Consider the following 20,781-nt stretch of genomic DNA (forward strand, 5'->3'; position numbering starts at 1 on the left):
TAAGGATTAGAATGTTAGCTCCCCTAGAGCAGAGATCTTGTTTGTCTTGCTTCTCACTCTATCAACAGCACCTGGAATAGCGTCTGCCTCATGGCAGGTGCTCAATGAGTATCTGGAGAATGAGCGAAGACATGGATGGCATGGGGGGTAATCACTTGTTACAACTGCATCTTTGAGGACTCCAGAGCCATGGCTTTGGGCTGAGGGTAGGACATTCTGTTAAGCTTGTGACTCTAGTTAACCACAATTTCATAATTTAGGGGAGCTCCATGGAGAGGGCACTAGGATGTTTCTGAAATAGAATTTGGAAGTGCACGGCTGATATACATCTGCACCCCGTCTTAGGCAGAGCGATTGAGTTCAGGATACATAAGATGTATTCTCAAGCTATTAAATCACATTACTCATGTTACTGTCTTATACATATTATCACTGACTTTGTGTAGAATTGGAACTTATGAAACACAGAAATACAAAAATCAGATGTTTCTTGGTTTCAATTTCTTGAAACCAATTTTAAATCTTCTTCTCTTGGCCACATCTCACACTGGGTAAGCAAAATAAAACCATAGATCTTTCAGGGTAGAGACGAAAATGATTAACATCCAGTTAGCTTATTAATTTTCTTCTAAAGATTTTTTTTATTTATTTGACAGAGAGAGAGACAACCAGCAAGAGAGGGAACACAAGCAAGAGGAGTGGGATAGGAGGCAGCAGATTCCCAGCGGAGCAGGGAGCCCGATGCAGGGCTCGATCCCAGGACTCTGGGATCACGCCCTGAGCCGAAGGCAGACACTTAACGACTGAGCCACCCAGGCGCCCCAGCTTATTAATTTTTAGTCAGATAATTCAAATCAGTTAAAGTAAAAAAATATTCACTTCTATTAATTTGAAACCTAGTTTAAAAGTATTAAGACTATTTTCTACATTATAGGAGTTTTTTTACAAGTTAATAATTAAAGCTTCCAACTATCTACCTATTAGGTTGAATTATATGAAACTGACATTGTTGTAGGTCGAAAATGTAGAATTTCATACGATTCAATCTAACACTTCACAATGACTATATTTTCCATAAATACAATAAACGCTCCCCCAAATTTGAAATATTTCTTAGTCTTGCCAGTCTAAAATCACATGAAGATTACATATTTCTTCTTTCTTGAATTGCATTTATGCTTTTGAACATATATTATTTTTCTTTTTAACACATTTGTTTATTTTTCTGGGATATTTGGAAGTAAAACCAATGAATCATTTTATTCCCATACCATATGAAGTAGGTATTAAATAGAAGTTTTATTATTTTAGAAATTACATTCAGGGGCGCCTGGGTAGCACAGCGGTTAAGCGTCTGCCTTCGGCTCAGGGCGTGATCCCGGCGTTATGGGATCGAGCCGCACGTCAGGCTCCTCCGCTATGAACCTGCTTCTTCCTCTCCCACTCCCCCTGCTTGTGTTCCCTCTCTCGCTGGCTGTCTCTATCTCTGTCGAATAAATAAATAAAATCTTAAAAAAAAAAAGAAATTACATTCAAACAGAAAAATTCATATAGTTCTCAAACCTCATACACAGATCCTAGGGTTCAGGAAACGCCAGAATTTTTGTGAGGGTGGCAGGAGATCTTAGCCGTCTACCACTTCTCATCTTGTTTCATTTAAGTCCCCAAATTCCTAGTCCATTCCATACCGACTTTAGCCATTGTTCTAATGGAGTCCTTGCTCTAAATTAAAGAGTCTTCCCTGAAGCTTCTCCTATTGCCTGACCTGTAAGGGCTGTTAACTTCCTGGCTAAATACATTGTCAGAGTCATTATAGGGAGAGATGAATTCCTGAAATTCTATTTTGAAAGTATGAAGTAATTTTCCCAAGGAAGTGTTTTGTACATAGTGGTAAGTTATGATTACACCTAACTTTCAGGAACATAGTGGACGAGATGTATGAGGAGGTAAGTGCCCGCCCAAGAATATAAATACCATTGTCTCCATGTGTTCCAAACTTGGTTTTACCAAGTTGGGGCCTGATTTCATGGAATTTATAAATAATTGAATTGATTTGATCCAAGGAACTACAGGAACAATATGATGAAAATATGCACATTTTGTTTTACCATAAATGTATGCATATTGGTTATATATTTATTATTTTATCAGTACAACAAATTGGGAGGTGATGGAAACAGAACACTCAATGAGTTATTTCAAAAATACTACTCATAACTAGGTACTGAGGATACAGTTGCAACCAGATCTTCACGGGAAGTTTTTATTGAGACACCAACATGGGCTAGATATCAGAAAACAAGTGAGTTGGCAGACAAACTATTCTCCAGAAATTTCAAAGCAGGTGCTTACAGACAGACTAGACCATTTAAACCCCTCACCTCCACTAGAGATACAAAGGAATGAGGGGAAGAAGCTCCAGTGAGAGGACTTTGGAGAGAGCTGTTGTGTCTCTGCATCTCCTGCCTCCCCCTGTACCCCAAGGGTACCTGCCTTCACTTCAAGCTCAGCCAGGGAGATTAAATGGACCCATTAGGAGAGTTTGCTTTGCTTTCTACAGTGGGTTAGTATCTGACTCCTGCTTAAAAAAGCTGGAGTCAGGAGTGAAGCAGCTTTTTGTCCAAAGGCTACTTAAAGTAGCCTTTGCTCCCACATTGTGTCAGGGCAGAGGACCTGTGATGGGTCCCGTCAGGCACACGTGGGGCACAAACAGGACAGAGCCACTGTGGGGTCAGCTTTCTTCTCTCCGTGGCTGGGAAAGGGAGTGAGGAACAGCAGTTAGTAAAGTGGGGGAGGAGGGAGCAAAAAAGAGAGCAGCTGGCCACGCTTCCCTTCCTGGCTTTAGGTTCACCATTTTAACAGTCCCTGCCGTGTGGGGTATGGACAGGGGTGTTTGTGTGTGGGGTCTTATTTTTGAATATGGTTTGGAGTGTTGGTTACTACAAGGACTGGACATTTGGTACTACTGGATCAAGATTGTATTTTGCAACAAAGTTACCACAGAACCTTAAATGAACTAAATGTGGCCCAAACTGCTTTGAGATTGCCTTATATTGGAGATGGCCCAGAGCAGGAGAAGAAATAGTCCCACTGAATAAATTCAAAGGGATACTGGGAGAAAAAAATGTCTTTTTCGACATACTTGTTTAATGTACCAGGTATATATATGATGTATTAATTACAAATGAGCAGCAAAATAAGAATATTGTAGATCAAGGAATTTCCATGAAAGATTTCATAAAATATTTGGGAATTTGGAAACAGGAACAAGGAAACCATCAAGTTGTGTGTCAGGGATATGTGGCCTGTTGTGATAGCACTGAAACTTCACTTCTGAGCTGTTACCCAAGATGTATCCCATTCCCAAAGCAGAAATTGACATCTTTTTGTAGCGCTTTGCACCTAAGAGTTGGTTATCCCAAGGATAACTACCCTGATTACACATAAATCAAGATGGTCATTCCAAGGGATGACTGATGGGACTCAGATTTTGTAAAGAAATTTGCAAACAAAAGCAATACGTTTAAGTTAAATTTAGGTGCTTTCTGCACTGTTCTGCACAAAGGCTGTATTACTGATCCACTGTTGGTAGACACAGGTTTTGAATTCCCAGGACTGAATTTATGGTACCTTCTCCACTTCCCCTTGCCTTATCCCTTTGTGAGTAAAAGCAGCAGTTTCTGCATTAGCTGCTTGTAAGTGATGTCTGTGCTCAAAAGAGATAATGAAGTTGACATTCAGTTAACACTAGAGTTTTGCTTAATTTCGGTGTTTTCATCTCTTTAATCTATTGATTGAAATGGATTATTACCATAGGGTAGTATCCACAATTAGGCATAATCAAAATCTAGGTAGTCAAGTGAGATATTTTCCATAGATAGGCCACAAATCCAAAATTTTCTATTTGGTCAAAAGTTTCATTATCTTACCTGAAACTTATGTAAATCCCATTGCCATGTGCTAACTCAGCAAATATTCCCTGAGTACCTTCTCTGTGCCAGACACAACAGGGGTGCAGCGATGACTAAGACATCCACCAATCCCAGATCCCAGAGAGCCTGTGACTGGTGCATCCTGGTTGGGTCCACAGCAGATGACATAGGGACACTTCAATGTCCCAAAGTTCTATTATGCTCAAGGTAAGCAACCTAAGGTCAATGGCTGGATGGAATTCTTATCAGAAAAGGAATGGATGGCAAGACTCACAAAATAGGATTTTCATAAAGAGTTCGGAGTAAGAGATGAAAGAGGTATGCTTTTGATAGAAGAAATGACTAAGCAGCTTAGAGAAGAAGATTAGAGGAACAAAAAGCCTGCAAGAATTAGGTGCATATATTTTTTCTTTTGTCACACATGGCAGTATCTGGGAACCACAGACAGTTTTAAAGAAGCATTAATTTAAAAAAAAAGTGTGTTGGGGGGAAGGAGCAGAATAAAGAGATGGGAAGGTTTCCAAGGAAACGAGGTCAAGGAAGGAAGCTGAAATAAGACTCTGTGTGCGTGTGTGTGTGTGTGTGTGTGTGTGTGTGTGTGTGTGTGTTTAGAGATTAACAGTCACCAAGTAGTTACTGGGTGTAGAAAATCATGGTAAGTCATGTGTGAATTAAAATCATTGGCCATGAAACCTTCATTATTACATCCTGTGATCCTGGTTTCCTCTGACCTCTCAGATTCACCTTGCTATCCTGAACCATGTAAGTTTTACTGATGTCCACTGAAGATCCCACTGATGGTGAATGATACCCTTCAAAATAAGAAATAATGCAGCCTAAAATCTAGAAGCTGGGCACCTCTCTTGGCTTATCCCCAACTCAAAGAAACTTAACTGTCAGTTTAGAAAGTTAACCATTTTAATAAATATGAACATCTGAAAGGATGACACCTTTGTGTCACACAATGTTCTAAGAATCAACAGGTAAATGTTAATTGCTATTTTAAAAGGTTATATAAAATGAGTTAGAAAGTAAACACTGAAATATTACAATAGGGAAATACAAAGTGGTAGATATGTCAAAGAAAACCATTTTTTAAAACATTAGGAGTTTGAGTTCTGGGGAGGAAATCGTCTATAGTCAATATTCATTGTTCAAGGACCTCTGCTTTATTTTCCTGCTCAGCATAATGGGATAAGGCTAGACCACACACGTGTTCTTAGAGGGTACTGTTCTTCATTGGCTAGGAATAAAATAGGGCCAGAGAGTCCAGCTTTTGGACCTAAAAGTTTTCAAAGCAAAATAAAACAAAAACAAATGTATACTCTTCAGAAGATATCATTTGCTTCCCCCTCGTACGGGCAGCCTAATACGGGAATGAGAAAACTGATCATTTGATTCCCGTGTCCCCAGACTGCAGATACAGACGATTGTCAATACACACGTGTTTCCTTATGATTGCTTTCCCACTTTCCCAAGCAAGTTTTCTTCTTCTAACTTCATCAACAAGCCACAGTACAGTTTAGACAGCTCTTCACGACATCTTCACTATCATTTCCCAAGGCAACAATGGCAGAGCAGTATTATAATGTGGTCATCACTTTACTCCTCAAAAGTTTATCAGAATCAACACCTACCAACCTAATGCAAACTTTCCATCTTAGATAGATCCTTAGTATCCTGAATTGCATTTATGCAGCTTGGTTTTCTTATCCATGGCATAGAACTCAATCTAGAACCAATTCTGTAACTAAACTGGCTTAGCAATTCTCAGAATAATGATCTCAGAAGAACACCGATGCATGTCACAGATATTCAAATGGAGAGTACTGACATGCTTTTTGAAACTGTTCCTAGTCCCTGCTCTTAGCCCCAGAGTTAATAATGAGCTCTATCAAGTTTATGGCACTTAACTCATAGACGTTCATGTGCACATATACTCACATTTCAGGTAATTAGGAGAAAAACCCTACTTTGCCCTGAGTTGGCTGGCAGATTAGCATGGATCCACCACAGAGTAACTATGAAAGTAACATCACACAGCCTGTGTGCTGACCTGGTATTATTTTTGCAGGGTTCTAATTGCTCCCTCTCTGAGTTGCAAAAGACATAGGCTGAACACAGCTCTGATTTCAGTGACACTTAGAAGGATTAACAGCCACAAATGTGATGACAGTATTACAGGAAAGCAAATCTGCATCAGACAGAGCAACATTTATGGAGCCTTAAAGGTAATTGTCATAAAACTGAAAAAGGCTGCACATTTTCAGGGTAAATGTGAAGTGTTCTGGAGACTAGGGCTCTAGTTCTAGTTCTGCCACTGACAGTTTGACAACTGTGCCCCCATGTCTCCATCTAGAAGATGGAAGGGAGAAGAATAGTTGCCTTGGAATTTGCCTCCCAGAAACATACATAATTTGGTGAAATAATACGTGAAAAGTGTACTCAATTATAACAAGCTTCAATGTTCTTCTTCAATTCAACAATTTAAAGTCAATTTTAAAAAGATTTTAAACAGCACATTTTCAAAAGAATCTACTTAGTAAAAATTGCCCAACATATCGCACAGGTGTAAAATACCTGTGCTCCACTAGAGATAAAAGACAGAAACAAAGGAAAACAGCATATGGGCAGGGAAATCTGGAGCCTTGTTTCCAGGGATCACTTATGCCACAAATTCCACAATTTGGCATGTAGTTTTGACTGAAATCTCATCTTATGTTTCAAAATAGATTTTTGATCAGTTCCCACCTTGGGAAATAAACCAAGAATTAGGTAATTAAAATGTAAACCTACACTTAAAAAAAAACACGTTATGAAATGCAAAAATAAATGGCTCAAATAACAAAAGAGTCAGTCTATTTTTCTTTTATTTGATGCTCACCTATGACTTTCCTTTCTCTCTTTCAGTGTGAACACTCACTAGTAAGCAAGGGCTTGTATGGGTTGAACCACAGGATATTGACTAATGGCTGTTTCACATGATTCAAGCTAATGTGAAGATCAAGAGGAACTGGTGAACAGACCTCTAGCACATTAGATTGAAGAAGTCAGATAAAGGACAGTGTGCCATCCCAGAATTCCTTTAAGTCTAGATCCTCTCATATGTGGCAATTTTTCAAAGGTGTGATGGTGTTTGCCTACACCAAGCTGAAGATTGCTGGAATGGCCAACAGACTAGCTGGTCTCTCTCTTTCTTTACCATATTCCATTCTACACAAACACATATAAGCAGTTACACTGAATTAACTACTGGGGTAATCAAGAACTGTAGATCCTTGTGGATGAGTTTCCTATATGACCCTCGGCTAATCTATGCTCTATCTTCTAAGACTGCAGGGTCAGGCTCACTGAGGTCTGGTGAACTGACCATCCAAGGACTAAATTGAGTGAAATGGTATTTCTTTTTCTTTTCTCCCCCCCCCCCAAGATTTTATTTATTTATTGGACAGAGAGAGAGACAGCAGAGAGGGAACACCAGCAGGGGGAGTGGGAGAGGGAGAAGCAGGCTTTCTCGCTGAGCAGAGAACCCGATGTGGGGCTCGATCCCAGGATCCTGGGATCACAACCTGAGCTGAAGGCAGATGCTCAACAACTGAGCCACCCAGGCACCCCTGAAATGGTATTTCTTATCATGAAATTACAATAAACTGTTTGAGCAGAAGAATCTTACCTGCTGGTTTGATCTGACATCACTGAAATTCATTTTTTTCCCCAAGTCTAGAATCACTGCATTCTTAGTTTCACGAATGAAATCATCATTCACCGGTTGGGGAGACTTTGTGTTTTTCTTCCTTAGTCCCTGGGATGGCCTGTAAAATAAATTCGCACCTGACACACCCATGAGAAACCCTTGCCAGAAACCCTTGTCCGAAAGCCTAGAAATCAGAGTGGCTGAAATGGCAGTCAGACACCAGGAGTCATCGGGCACTTAGGGAGGACATATTATGTACAAAAGTTGAACACTTCACAGAGAATCTGTGTTTGTAGAGGTGTTTTCAATATTTAAATTATCAATAATTACTTAAAGTAATCATGCTCTTTGCTGTAAGGTGTTCAATATCTGTTTAGTGCTTAAGAGATAGGATTATCTAGGAATCCACTAAATGAGAGTCCTGTCCCGGACCAAGCTGTCCCACACATATGTCCTTTCTTAAGTGACACCGTTTACTCCAGAAATCTTAACGACACTTACACGGATGGTGCACTTCTGGGCAGCCCCATGGCGTTGGTGGGTGGGATGGCAGGGAGAGAAGGCAGAACGGAGCTGAGGAAAGCCACTGGGTTTTGAATCCGGCTGGTGGGAGAGACAGGAGCTGGGGAAACACAGCGGGGCTGAAACTGGTTTCCACTGGAGATGGCAAATGTGAGTGGCGGTGGCCCTGGCTCTGCTGGAGCTGGAGGGGGTGGCTCGTTGGGGATGGAAACTGCTCCTAGGGATTTGGTCTGCACAGAGGGGAGAGAAACTAAGAGGCTCTCTTTGCTGACGGTCCTCTGAATGGTTTGAGGAGTGCTGCTCGGGGTGAACACTGGAGAGCTGGAGGGGGACACGGTTGCTGCGGTGGTATTTGGAGAGGGGAAGAAATGCTTTGGCCGGGCCAAGCTGAACGTCTGCGATGAAGGGGCCTTCACCTGCTTGCTGGACATTGTCACCGCCGGGGAAGCAGTGGCGTTCAAAGCACTCATGTTGAAAGGAAACTCCTTAGGAGAGGAAGGAGATGGGTTTTGCAGCTGCTGTTGTTCCAGTAAGACTTGGTTGTGAAGCTGCTGCAGCTGACTGGAATCACTGCACACAGAGAGGGAGAGAGAAGGGAAATCTGTCACTGTCGGCCTCGCGCATCGGAGAACCCAAAGACAGGCTGTTTACAATGTTACGCTGATTCAGAACGCACAACCGGAGTTGCCAGAAGTGAGCTGATCAAATCCCTGTGAGCTGCGTCTCCTTCCTGAGTCTGTTTTATCATCAGCGAGAAGGAGCAAAGCTACCACAACACACAACTCCGAAAGGCCTCCTTCACACTGTAGCCTTCGTGTTGGGACCCAGCAACACGGCAGCACCATTTTAGAATGTGTCTAAATTAGAGAAAAGACATAGAAACAAGGGTCCTCTGTTGGGAATGCCTCAAGTTCCGATAGGAGCAGACTGTATCTCAGCTCTGGGACAGAGGCAGTGAGCCGCACGCTGATGTAGGTACCTCAGTGCGTGGTCTTCTTCATTCTGCCTCATTTTAAAGCAAACCTTAATGAAGGCGCTGGATGTGTCCTGGCGTTTCTCATTCTCTCTCAACAACAAAGCATTATAGATAAGGTGACCATATGTCCCAATACATCCTGGACGGGCTTGGTTTATGCCTGTTTTCCTGGCATAATTATTAACAGTGTTCTTTTACTCTCAAATATACCATGGTTTGAATGGTAGATTGTATGGCAACCATAATTAGAAACATTGCCTTAGACTTTTCTTGTTCCTAAGAGGAGAGAGAAGATCAAGCTAGGAGTACTTTCTCCTTTTGCAGGAAGCTGAGTCACAGAAGCATTACATGATTTGTCCACAGTCTATTTAATTTATCTTAACAAAATGGTTAATTATTATTTTTTTAAAAACTTATTTATTTATTTGGGAGAAAGAGAGAGTGAGAGAGAGAGAGCGAGCGAGAGCAAGTGAGCACGGGGAAAGGGGCAGAGGGAGAGGGAGAGAAGCAGACTCCACTAAGCACAGAGTGAGCCCGATGCCAGGGTCAATGCCGTGACCCCAAGATCTTGACCTCAGCCAAAATCAAGAGTCGGATGCTCAACTGACTGAGCCACCCAGGTGCCCCTGGTTACTTATTTTTTAAGAAAGAAAATAGAAAATGAAAATCTCTAAAAAGCTTATATGCATAAAGTCGTCAGGGCTGCTAAACTTTGCTGTTTAGGAGAATTTACTCTCAAGCGAGTTACTACGGGAAGATCCACACAAAAGACTGTGGTGTTTCAAATCTACCACGATTTTATGTTCTTCAGAAACATAGGTTGCTTCTGGAACATAGAAGGTGATTTGCTGAATATGAGATCTATTAAAAATGAAAGGCTCGGTATTTTCATAGCATTAGAAAGTCAACACCAATGGTAATAAAGTTGAACCAAGAGGTTCGAACCTTGATTTTTCTTAATTCTGGGAGTTTAGGACCTTTCTCGTTCCTTCCATTAACATTGCTAATACACGATATATGGAGAAGTAACTGCACAAAACAGAGTCCCATCTGTTGTCAAATGGCTATATAATACGAAATCCTTCTTTGTTCGTGAATAAAAATTCTTGTTTTGAGTTAAACTAAGAATTCAGAAGCATTAGCCACTTGGTACAGTAATTTTCTTCTTTCTCTCCTTTTTAGAAATGTTTAAGATGAGAGAATAAAGTAATATAATTAAAGATTAATTAAATCTTTTCGTTTCACCATAAATGAAAGATTCAGCAATCAAGAGAAGCAGAAATATCTTTGTTAGATTATCCTTAGAAAATATAAAATATATACAATTAATATTGTTTCTGTTAGTGTTAACTTTCCCAACGGCATGAAAATACAAAAATCTTTAGATTTTAATGGATTTCATATTTGTCAGGTCACATTCTGCCTGAGACAATGCTATATGGTTTTTAGGACATCTCTGTACAGAGTAGTCTACATAGATTTTAGTCTTATGATTTTGCAGAAATATTTTCTTGTGACTATGGAAATAGAAAAAGTAGTATATGACAAGTAAGTAATCTCAGAAAGATAAGGATGATAAAAAGGGGCAGAAGGTCACTTGGTATTGATAGATTCTTATTTTCCTTTAGTTCCCATTGAATAAAAACTAAGAACTAGCTTTTTACTTTAAGTGACACTTCCAATGACATGTTAGCCTCTATCATTCAATGCAGTATATTGGATTAGAGAGGGTCACAAACCTTAAACATAATGATATGTGAGATACACTGTCAAATTGTTTGGATTATCTAAGTTTCTGGAAGAATTCATTTGAGAATAATGTCTCTTTTTATTTGAACAAGGTTGTTGTTTTGGTTCTTGTTTTGTTTTCTGGTTTTGGTTTCTCATTTTATTAGTCTTGTTTCAGAAGGGATTTAAAACAGCAGTTTGGATTCACGTATTCATGACATCAGGTGTCAATTCCATTATTCGACGACCTTTTATTGAATCTTCTGTGTTTACTTTGCTAGGCATTTTAGGAGTTATAAATATGCCCGAGCTGGTACAAGCTATTCAGCGCTCAAAATCGGACTATACATGCAACACAAATAACTACTAGTTATTTACAGAGAACATATGGAACTTACCTACTGCTTTGATAACGAAGGTGCAAAGTGCAATGAAAGATTAAAGGAAGCGAAAATTAATTACAAAGGCTACTAGTTCTAAAATCCCAAGTAACATCTCTAATTCAAAGTAACAGCCTGTCATAGATGGCTATGAGCTCAGGTGCTCTTTTCTGCTGCCATGAGGATTTCTGAAGTCAGGTTTTTACCCAAGCTTTCTTTTATCAGCTTTCAAGCTGACATCCAGCTTTACCCAGGCAGATTTATCAGCTCGCTCAGGTGGGTTACCTGAATATATCTTCTCCTTTGCCACAACATGTAATTTAAGCACGGTGCTCAAGAATATGGTTTCTGCAGACAGACAGACAGATTAGGTCCTAATCCCAGCTCTGCCCCTTATTGTCTGCGTGGCTTTCTATAGTTTCTAGACTTTTTCAGACCCTGATTGCCTCATACATAAAACAGGAATAAGTAATATCTCCACATTGTCGTGAGAGTTGATCAAATCACCTAAAACATATAAGTAATCAATAAATGGTGGCTATTTTATTTCTTAGTTTTTGAACGACAAATATCAATTTCAAGATTTGTAAGAATGAAAATTAAGAGTTTCAGAATAATAAGGATGCTTCTTGTGGTTTCTGGGGTACAAAGGAATTTCTTAGGGATTTTGAACTGTTGAGATAAAAAGGCTTAGTGACAAAAACAACAAAACAAACATGGGATGGTGTATCAAGTACTTTTGAAAGCAGTTTTGGCAACAAAAATTTGGGACAGTGTGTGCTGGAGAAAGCTCTCGATTGCTCTGCAGAGCAGATTGTGCACATCTCATTCCAATTCCCAGTTTAACCACCTTTCTTTAGTAGCTTGAAATAGAACACGGTGGGAGAAAATTGGCAAATGCTACAAATCAGGGCTTCCCTGTCTCTATCCATGGTTAAAACATCTGCCAGCACATCACTGATTCGGATAACTAGTTCTGAGCAAATATGTCTCTGCAACTGGCTTTTAGCTGTGGCTTTAGCGGTGGCTACCATGCTGGCTGTGCATTAGAATCACCCGCAGAGCGTAAAAGACAAACAAATCTCGATAATTCAGGCACCATTGCCCAGAGAGTCAAGCGACCTGGGAAAAGATCCAGGCCTAGTTATTATTATCTTTTTAAAAGTAGGTCAGTGGTTCTTAAACTTCAATGAGCCTCAGAAGCCTCTGGAGGGCTTGGTTGAAACCCAGATTTTGCCCTCCCTGCCCCCACCCCCAGTTTCCCATTCAAGTCTGCAATGGGACCTGAGAATCTGCATTTCTATCAAGCTCCCAGGTGGTGCCCTCAGTGTGACTAGCAAGGCTCTAGGTGGTTTTTGCATGCATGTGGGAGTGAGAACCACTGCTGTAAAGAAACACTTGTCCCCAAAACAGAGGCTTTCCCAGTACATGCTGATTTTTGTCTGACATTTTCCTCACTTTAAATGTTAATTATTGTGTTTTCCTGGGTGTGGAGGGGTGTGTGTATGGGCTGGGGTGGAATGATAAAGGGTTGTAGCCCAGACTTTTCAACTTTAGACCAGTAGTTTCCAAATTGGCTGAATATTAAAATAATCTGTGGAAGGATTCTGATTCAGTGGGGATGGAAGGCATAAATATTTTTTTAAAAGTTCTACATTTTATTCGAGAGTGTAGCCAGGATGAAGAATCACTGCTCTAGACAGGCTGAATTCAAGTTGAAAATCTCAAAGTCTGAATTATCTAGGCTTTGATGATACAATGTTTAACAATGACAGTTTCTCTTTCCGTTGCAGTTTTAGGATCTGTAAGAATTATGTCTATTTTCTGTATGAGTGGCAAACTGAAGGAGCAAGCAGAAAATTATATCCTCAAGGTTACTCAGAGAGTCAATATATTTTAATGCAAAACCTAAAAGATTAAAACCAATGAGGTCAAAACCAGTAAGAAAAGGCTGTAGACATATGGGTTCACAAAGGATTGGGTGCATATCTGTACGCACGCGTGAGTGCGTGCACACGTACGTATATATTCACACCTCTACCAATACAAACTTATATACACACACTTAACAGAAAACTTAAGGAAGGCAAAAACGATTAAAGAATTATATAGTGCTGAGGACTGGATTTGTAGAGGACGTCACTACCTAATTTAATAGCAAGAATTATTATATTAATTGAAAGTCTGATGTGGCAGATACTGCTGGTTGATTACTTACTTCTTCCCTTTGTTAAAGAACTTGATTTTACTCATGGAGGCAACATATGCAGCCAAAGACTACTCTTCCTAGTCTCCTTTGCAGCTACTGTACCGTGTGACTAAGTTCCGGCTGATGAGATACAAGCACAAGATTTTGGGTAAGACCTAAGAAGGCTCTTTAAAAAGAGTCTGACATCGGGCCTTCCACCCATTTGCCTGTCCTGCAGCTTGAAATCAGACGCGGTGACTAGATCACCATCAGCCATCCTGGACCATGAGGGGACCTGGAGAAGAAGCCAGTGGTGAAGGTGGCAGAGCAGAAAGACAGGAGCCTGGGTTGTCAATGACTATGGAGCCACTCTAACAGCCCCAGACTGGCCATCTAATTCCTTCATTTAAGAGAAAAACCCTCATGTGTTTAGCCCACCATTTGCTTGGGTTTTCTGCAACATGAAGCTAAACCGAATCCTAACTGATGTACCTAGTAGCCCCTGAACAGTCTCTGGGTAAGAGGAGACTCTATAAAGAAGGCAGTTCCCAAAGAAATTGTTTTGGATTATCTGTTCCCAAAACTCCCTTTTCTGAGAAATTCTCCCACCCCCTACTCCACTGTCCTTCATAGTTCCGATTTGATCCATTTGACTGTTCTTTCCTCCAAACATAAATCCTCTGCACCTGACCAGGCTGGACAGGGCTGTCTAGAGGGTAGGGTGACACCACATCAGGCCCCAAGGTGAGTCTGAAAATTCTGACTCCTCATTCTTTCATCCCCATTATTTTACACGAAACCTACTGTGGTTACGTATAGCATATCTAGCTGATATTTGGAATTCAGCTGCTATGAACGATTTAATTAGCAGTGGAACATGACACAAGTCGTAGAATGGGACATGTCATCATGGGCCAGATGTGAGGTGATGAGTCTTCAAAGAGGAAAGAGTGAAGAGGATATGCAAAGAAGAAACAAGGAGGTGTTCCAGACAGAGAGAGAGTGGTGGACAGAGCCTTGGGGTATCCAGGCAAGACCTGGCTGCCTTTGGGTTCCCATTTCTGCCTATTTCCTTATAGTAATGCCTTCCCTCTTTTTTACTTTAGTGAATTCCTATTTCCTGTGACCAGCAGAACTTTTAGGGGACAGAGACATTTTTGGACATGGTTTTCCAAGAAGCATGTTTCATAACATTTAATTTTATGCCCCAGGATTTTGCCTTATGTGATCGTGAGAAGAATATAAAACTAAACGACATGTCCTGCTTCCAATGAACATCTTGTGTTCTGCACTGAGAAGCACATGACGGGAGCACTGTTACTATACATTTTAACGTTGACCTCTAAAGGTTTCTGTAATTATAAATATAATTTTTATAATTTTGACGTGTGGCTCAAACAGAACATCGTAGTAATATCATGGTCTGTGTTTGCTTTATGATGGATGAACATTAAACATTGCAAAATGGCTCTGACAGAGGCTGTCTAGAGGGTAGGGTGACACCACATCAGGCCCCAAGGTGAGTCTGAAAATTCTGACTCCTCATTCTTTCATCCCCATTATTTTATACGAAACCTACTGTGGTTACGTATAGCATATCTAGCCATAGCAAGGAACAGTTGAAAACGTACTAAATATCTCTTCCATAATGACTACAAAAGCTTTAGTTGAAGCAGAAATGGGAAACATAAGGACAAAATTACAGACCCTAAGGATTATTAGATGCAAGAAGGGGTTTTATAAGAATAGTGTAGAAGTGCTTCAGCCGGAGACTCTAATGTTAGACAAACATCTTTATCAGCTAGTTCAGGGGTCACATTAGGTATAACATTTTTCAGAGGTAGAATATTTAACAGTAAGGATAGTAGTGACAGTACAATAACGCTGATGGAAGGATTTATGGTTTGCCAAGCATTTAAGTTGTATCTTATCATTCTGTAATTCCCTTTTTCAGCCCCATTTTTTTTTTTTAAAGTAGCCTGCCCGCCCAGCATGGAGCTCATTGCAGGGCTTGAATTCATGACTCTGAGATCAAGACCTGGACGCTTAACCAACTGAGCCACCCAGGTGTCCCATTCAGCCCCATTATTTTTAAGGGCAGATTCAGAGAAGCTCACAGGCACCCTTGGTCATCCATTCTAATTTTTACTTACAGTTTGGGTTTGGCCAGAACTGGAGGGGGTTCTTTGATGGGCGAAGAAGGCTCAGGGATTTTTGCTGCCTGTCCATTGAATCTCTCCGGGAAAGAATCAGGCCTGGTCTGGTTGGTGGTCACCACGCCAGTCTCAGAAGATGCTTCACTTCCTTTGTCATCCTCAGGCAGGTTGAAGTGCACACGTAGCCCAATCCTTGAGCTGGACCGGGGCTCATTGTGGTTCACCAGAACGCCTTCGAGTTTGGGTTTAGGGGGTTGTTCCACAGAAGGGGGCTCTGGGTTGGGTGGGGATGCCTGTTGCTCAATAACAGCCAGGTTGGTGGTGGAATTGGCTGAGTGAAGAGACCCATTATTTCTGAGGTCTTCATTTCCTACAAGAACAATAATAGGACCTGAGCTGTTAGCCTTACTCAATAAAACTGAGATAGGATTGTAACTGTGAGCGGGGGCATGTATCCAAACCAGATGAGTACGTTAATGGGAGAATGCTTGTCAAAAACAGTGACCATAATCTGGGGCATTAAAGAATGGTGAGGATACAGAAAAAAAACCAAAATGAAACAAAAACTAAACTAAAAATCTAAGTACTGTTTTAGAAAGAATACTAGAAGTTTATGAAAGACCAAGGAGATGTTTTCTTAGGGAATATAAGAGATAACAGCAGGATAATAGTTGGTGGTGGTGGTCATAAATGCAATAAAAAATTGAAAATTGAATATCGTTCCATAGTCTAGACTGTTCTGACTTTCAGGAGCCCTTACCTCTTACATCGAGCTGTGCAATGCTTGACACTGTGCCGTATTTGTTGCTTGCGGTACACGTGAAGCATCCAGAGTCTTCTGCAAACACCTCAGCAATGACCAAAGTACAAATCTCCTCTAAACAGCAGTAAAACAAAACAGTTACAGACTTAATTGTGGAAATGGAATTACAAAATTTACTGATATCAGATGATGATTCTACAAAAGTCAATCTAAGAAGTTGATTCTACTAATTGTTTGAAAATAATTAGTCCAAACAATTATTTGATAGGATTTACTGATGAACAGGCTTAATGAATCAAAGGATTTAGAACAAAAAACCCTACATAGACCCCTGGCAAGAGGGTCTTATGATAATATAATATCTTAATATACTGTGAATTCCCAGACTATTTTCTGTTTTTATGTTATCAGTCCAGATGACAAAAATAGAACCAAGAAACAGTAAACTTACAAATCACAAAAACAAGTTAGGAGTTAAAGCAAAAAGAGATTTTGTGTGACATAAAAGGATTAATAAAACATTTTAAAATCTAGGTCTCCCATTATGTCTGTGGGGAACTTTTGCACTGAGGTAATTTTAAATGAAGGCCACCATTTAAAACTGGGCAAGAAATATTTTGCTGAGCTTGTAGTAATTAGCTGATAGAGTAATTTGAAATTCCAGGTGAAAGAAGAGTGAAATGCATCTTTTCCTTTGCAATGCTACGGTAATTCTTACGGATTACTTCAGTACACAGCACGAACCCCCTTTGAATAACTACCAAAATGATTTCCAGATTGAACCACATGATTGTAACCTAAAGTTATTATAGTTAGATGTTCTTCGACGTGAAGAGAAGTATAGGACAGTAGCATAAACAGTCAATTATCACTCAGTGGACCTGACACTAAAAACAAAATTAACAAAAGCATAGTTGTGTTAGGAGGGACTTGGCATCTCACTGTTTCGTGATAACTGAATTGAATTTGCTGGCCGGCCTCTAGGAAAACTGGACAGGAGGCCACGGCAGACAGCATTGAGTACCTGTTCCATAGCTCGTCATCCTCCTTCCTCCCTCCTAACAGAATTCTGGCTTTGTCCACCCTCCTTGGAGCGGTCATGTGCTTCAAGGCAACTTGGCCTCTCCCAGTCTCAGGTGGTGAACCATGACTGGTCATACTAAGCTCTATTCTTGCTAAGTCATGGCATGTGCCACACAATTCCAGTCAATGAAATAGGAGGGAAAGTCTCTTGGGGAGTTTATGAGAAAGTTTTCCTTGCTCTTGGAAGAAAACAAAAGAAAGTTTTGTTCCCTAATTTTGCCTCTGCATTGTTGTCTGCATGCAATACTCGGAACTGTGGCAGCCGTCTGGGGAGATGAGTAAAACAAGACTAAGCCTGAAGACGGTGAAATGGGAACTGGGAAGAAGGGTTGGCCCCCAATGATCTTGAAGATGCGAAATCACCCAATATCACGACATTTCTCAGGGCATCTTGCTATGTGAGAAAATGCATTTTTCTTAATGCTTACACCACTTTTAGTTAGGTCTTCTTCACTTGCTGCCAAGAATCCTAAATGACGGAAAGGCAAAGTTTGGTTTTGGTGCCTCTCTGTACTTTTTCCAAGCTCTTGGACTATGCTTCTTTCTCCCTGTTCCCCTTCCCAAACATTTCTACTCTCAGCCTTCAACAACCACTTTCAGAAAATGATCTGATCAATTTATTCACACTACACTGTACCTACCTGATAAAATAAAGTATTCTGACTCTAAAGGGTATTCTCTGGCTATGAAATTTTAGATCACGGAGCCGGGAAAAGCAGCAATTGTTTTGGGAAGGGACCCCTTTTGGGTGACTCTGAAATGATTTTGTGTATGAAATGGCCTAGTGGAAAAGCCTGCTCTGGACAAAAGTGTCAGAACCTGAGATATTTTCAAGGGGGAAAAGTACCACTGCACTACAAGCAATGCAAGGGTAAGGCTGCTCTGGTCTTTACTTATGTATCCCCAAAGCCCTAGGGTGGTAAGGCTGTGCCACATGGATCTTCCATGTCTACTTCTGGAATGCCTTTCCATTCAGTTTTCAGAAGAGAGAATTATAATAATGAAATCCCAAACCATCATTCTTACCCAGGGTATAAATACAATAGAATTTTCTAGGGTGATCACAGAGAAGACTAACAGATGTTTACACTGTGGTTTGTGAGTAACTTGCATTTTCTAGAGGTAAGAGCTTCACCTTTACCATCACTCCCATGTCATCTTGATATCTTCCCAACCAAATCTAATAACACCATGGATGTTTTATTGACTCTGCAAATTTCAAGATCTGGTGGATAAGTTTTGAGACATATAAGCTGTGGAATTGGAATTGATCTAGCATCATGGAAATTGCTCTATCCAGTTTGGGGGGCCAAAAGAAAGAGGGAAAATATTCCTAAGAAACATCTGTTAAAAACCAGGAACTAACTACATTCATATTCAGTATCGGATATAAATTCCAAATTTGCATGTGCTCTCCTTCTTTCCTTCTCTTACAATAGATAGAGTGGGTTGAAATCCTGTTTCTAAAACCTTGTTTTTCATTTTTTTCTTGACACCAGTGTAACATCAATGTTTTATTATTTATATAATATACATAAAACCACTGATTTATGTATATATATTTATATATCTGTAAAATCACTGAAGCTAACATGCTGACATGCTAACAAATTAAAGTTAAAATGATACTTACCTGGTTCTGCCATGGATCGAGGTTCTAAAAGAAAAAAAAAATTAAAAGATTCTAAGCATTTCTTTTACCGAGAGGCTATATTTTCATCAGAAACTTCCTATAGAATTTCAGTCTCTTGTATATTCATGAGTGATTTGATGAGGTTAACCTGTAAGTATGGAAGTAAAGCACCAATGACCTCTACAGGGACAGGACAGTTGTCACAGAAGGGCAGCAAGAGAGCTGCTAACCAGATGTCGCCATATCTTGGGACACACCTGGATTCCACTTGGGACACATAAAGCCTTAGGTGAGGAAACGTGACTGAGTTAGGGTTTCAGGTGCCCATTTTACTGGTACCCATTCAGTTTTACCTGAAACAAAGTCTGTGAACACTGAGAGCTCATTCTTGGCTAGGGTTCTCACATCCTAAAGAAAAGTAGACTATATCTCCTGCTATAAGGTTTCTAGATCTGATTAATTTATTCACACTACACTGTACCTGCCTGATAAAGTATCCTGTCTCCGAAGGATATTTGCATATACAAGATGGAGGAAGAACTCTCTGGCTAGGAAAACATTTCCTAGCCAGAGAGCCTCCGGAGAGATAACAGCCTCAGGATAGATAACAAGAGAACAGGTTCTTTATCTTAAAATTCTTTGACATTCATGAAAGTGCCTGCGTGGTACTGAATATAGAATACAGGTGTTCAATCGCAGGCATTCAGTAAGAGTTGTGGAACTTAGTTACAACCTTCAACACCGATAGAACTATTAATATTTTTTTCTCAAGTTTAAATAGTATTCAGATTATATTATTGTTGCTGCTACTGTTGTTAAAACCTGATAGCAGTTGACTCATATCAGTGATAAGCAGAGACAAATTAACAAAAAAGCAAATAAATTCCAACGACCGAAATGGGTCAAGGTGAAGGCAGTACATGATAAGAAAAAGAAGAATTGACCACTTGAATGTATAAATAATTCTTATAGTAAAAAAGAACAAAACTTCAATATGTAAATGAGCAAAGGATATGAACAAGTAATTTAATAATAAAGAAATACAAAGACTCAATAAACATGAAAAAAAGTTTCACCCTACATTTACTTAGTAAAGTACAGATTAAAACAGATGTTCCCATTTTGGACCTATAAAATTAGTGAAAATTTGAAAAATGTTTAATACCCATTATTAGCGAAGGTATGAGACAAACGGCATTCCCATATATTGTTGGTTGTAGTAGAATATAGCTAGGACAACACGGTCCCGGTTCATTTGGGATAGACCTGTTTTATTCCTGGGATCTCTGTGTAATTATTGTTATTTTTTTTAAAGGTTATTTATTTATTTATTTATTTATTTATTTATTTATTTGACACAGAGAGAGAGACAGCCAGCGAGAGAGGGAACACAAGCAGGGGAGTGGGAGAGGAAGAAGCAGGCTCCCAGCAGAGCAGGGAGCCCGATGCGGGGCTGGATCCCAGCACCCTGGGATCAGGCCCTGGGCCGAAGGCAGATGCTTAACGACTGAGCCACCCAGGTGCCCCTCTGTGTAATTATTAATAGCAGTCTCTTTCATTCCCAAAGTGTCCCAGATTGGATGATCAATTACGTGATTATCCTCAACTTAGTTCAACCTTTTGGAATGGCATTTTGGCAATATATATTGAAAGCCTAAAACTGGGTGAATTTATAGTAGCAATTCTAGTACTTTTTATTCTTTTTTTTAATTTAAGATTTTATTTT

General features: G+C 40.0%; 1 protein-coding gene across 5 annotated transcripts in view; it reads right to left on the reverse strand.

Annotated features, from left to right (window-relative positions):
• Positions 1 to 20,781, reverse strand: part of MYPN (myopalladin) — a 107,893-nt gene that overhangs the window by 24,154 nt on the left and 62,958 nt on the right. For all 5 annotated transcript variants that reach the window (XR_006777068.2, XM_045783329.2, XM_045783330.2 and 2 more), the window contains 5 exons: positions 19,056 to 19,079; positions 16,337 to 16,453; positions 15,574 to 15,946; positions 8,128 to 8,718; positions 7,606 to 7,744 (listed from right to left, as the gene is read on the reverse strand). Coding sequence is in view for 4 of the 5 variants with exons in the window: in XM_045783329.2 (XP_045639285.2) it covers positions 7,606 to 7,744; positions 8,128 to 8,718; positions 15,574 to 15,946; positions 16,337 to 16,453; positions 19,056 to 19,079 (1,244 nt within the window). In the remaining variant the exon portion in view is untranslated. The remainder of the gene's footprint in view (positions 1 to 7,605; positions 7,745 to 8,127; positions 8,719 to 15,573; positions 15,947 to 16,336; positions 16,454 to 19,055; positions 19,080 to 20,781) is intronic.

This window comes from Ursus americanus, chromosome 6 (assembly GCF_024610735.1).
Source record: "Ursus americanus isolate L20-20 chromosome 6, mUrsAme1.1.p, whole genome shotgun sequence".
NCBI classification, from domain to species: Eukaryota; Metazoa; Chordata; class Mammalia; order Carnivora; family Ursidae; genus Ursus; species Ursus americanus.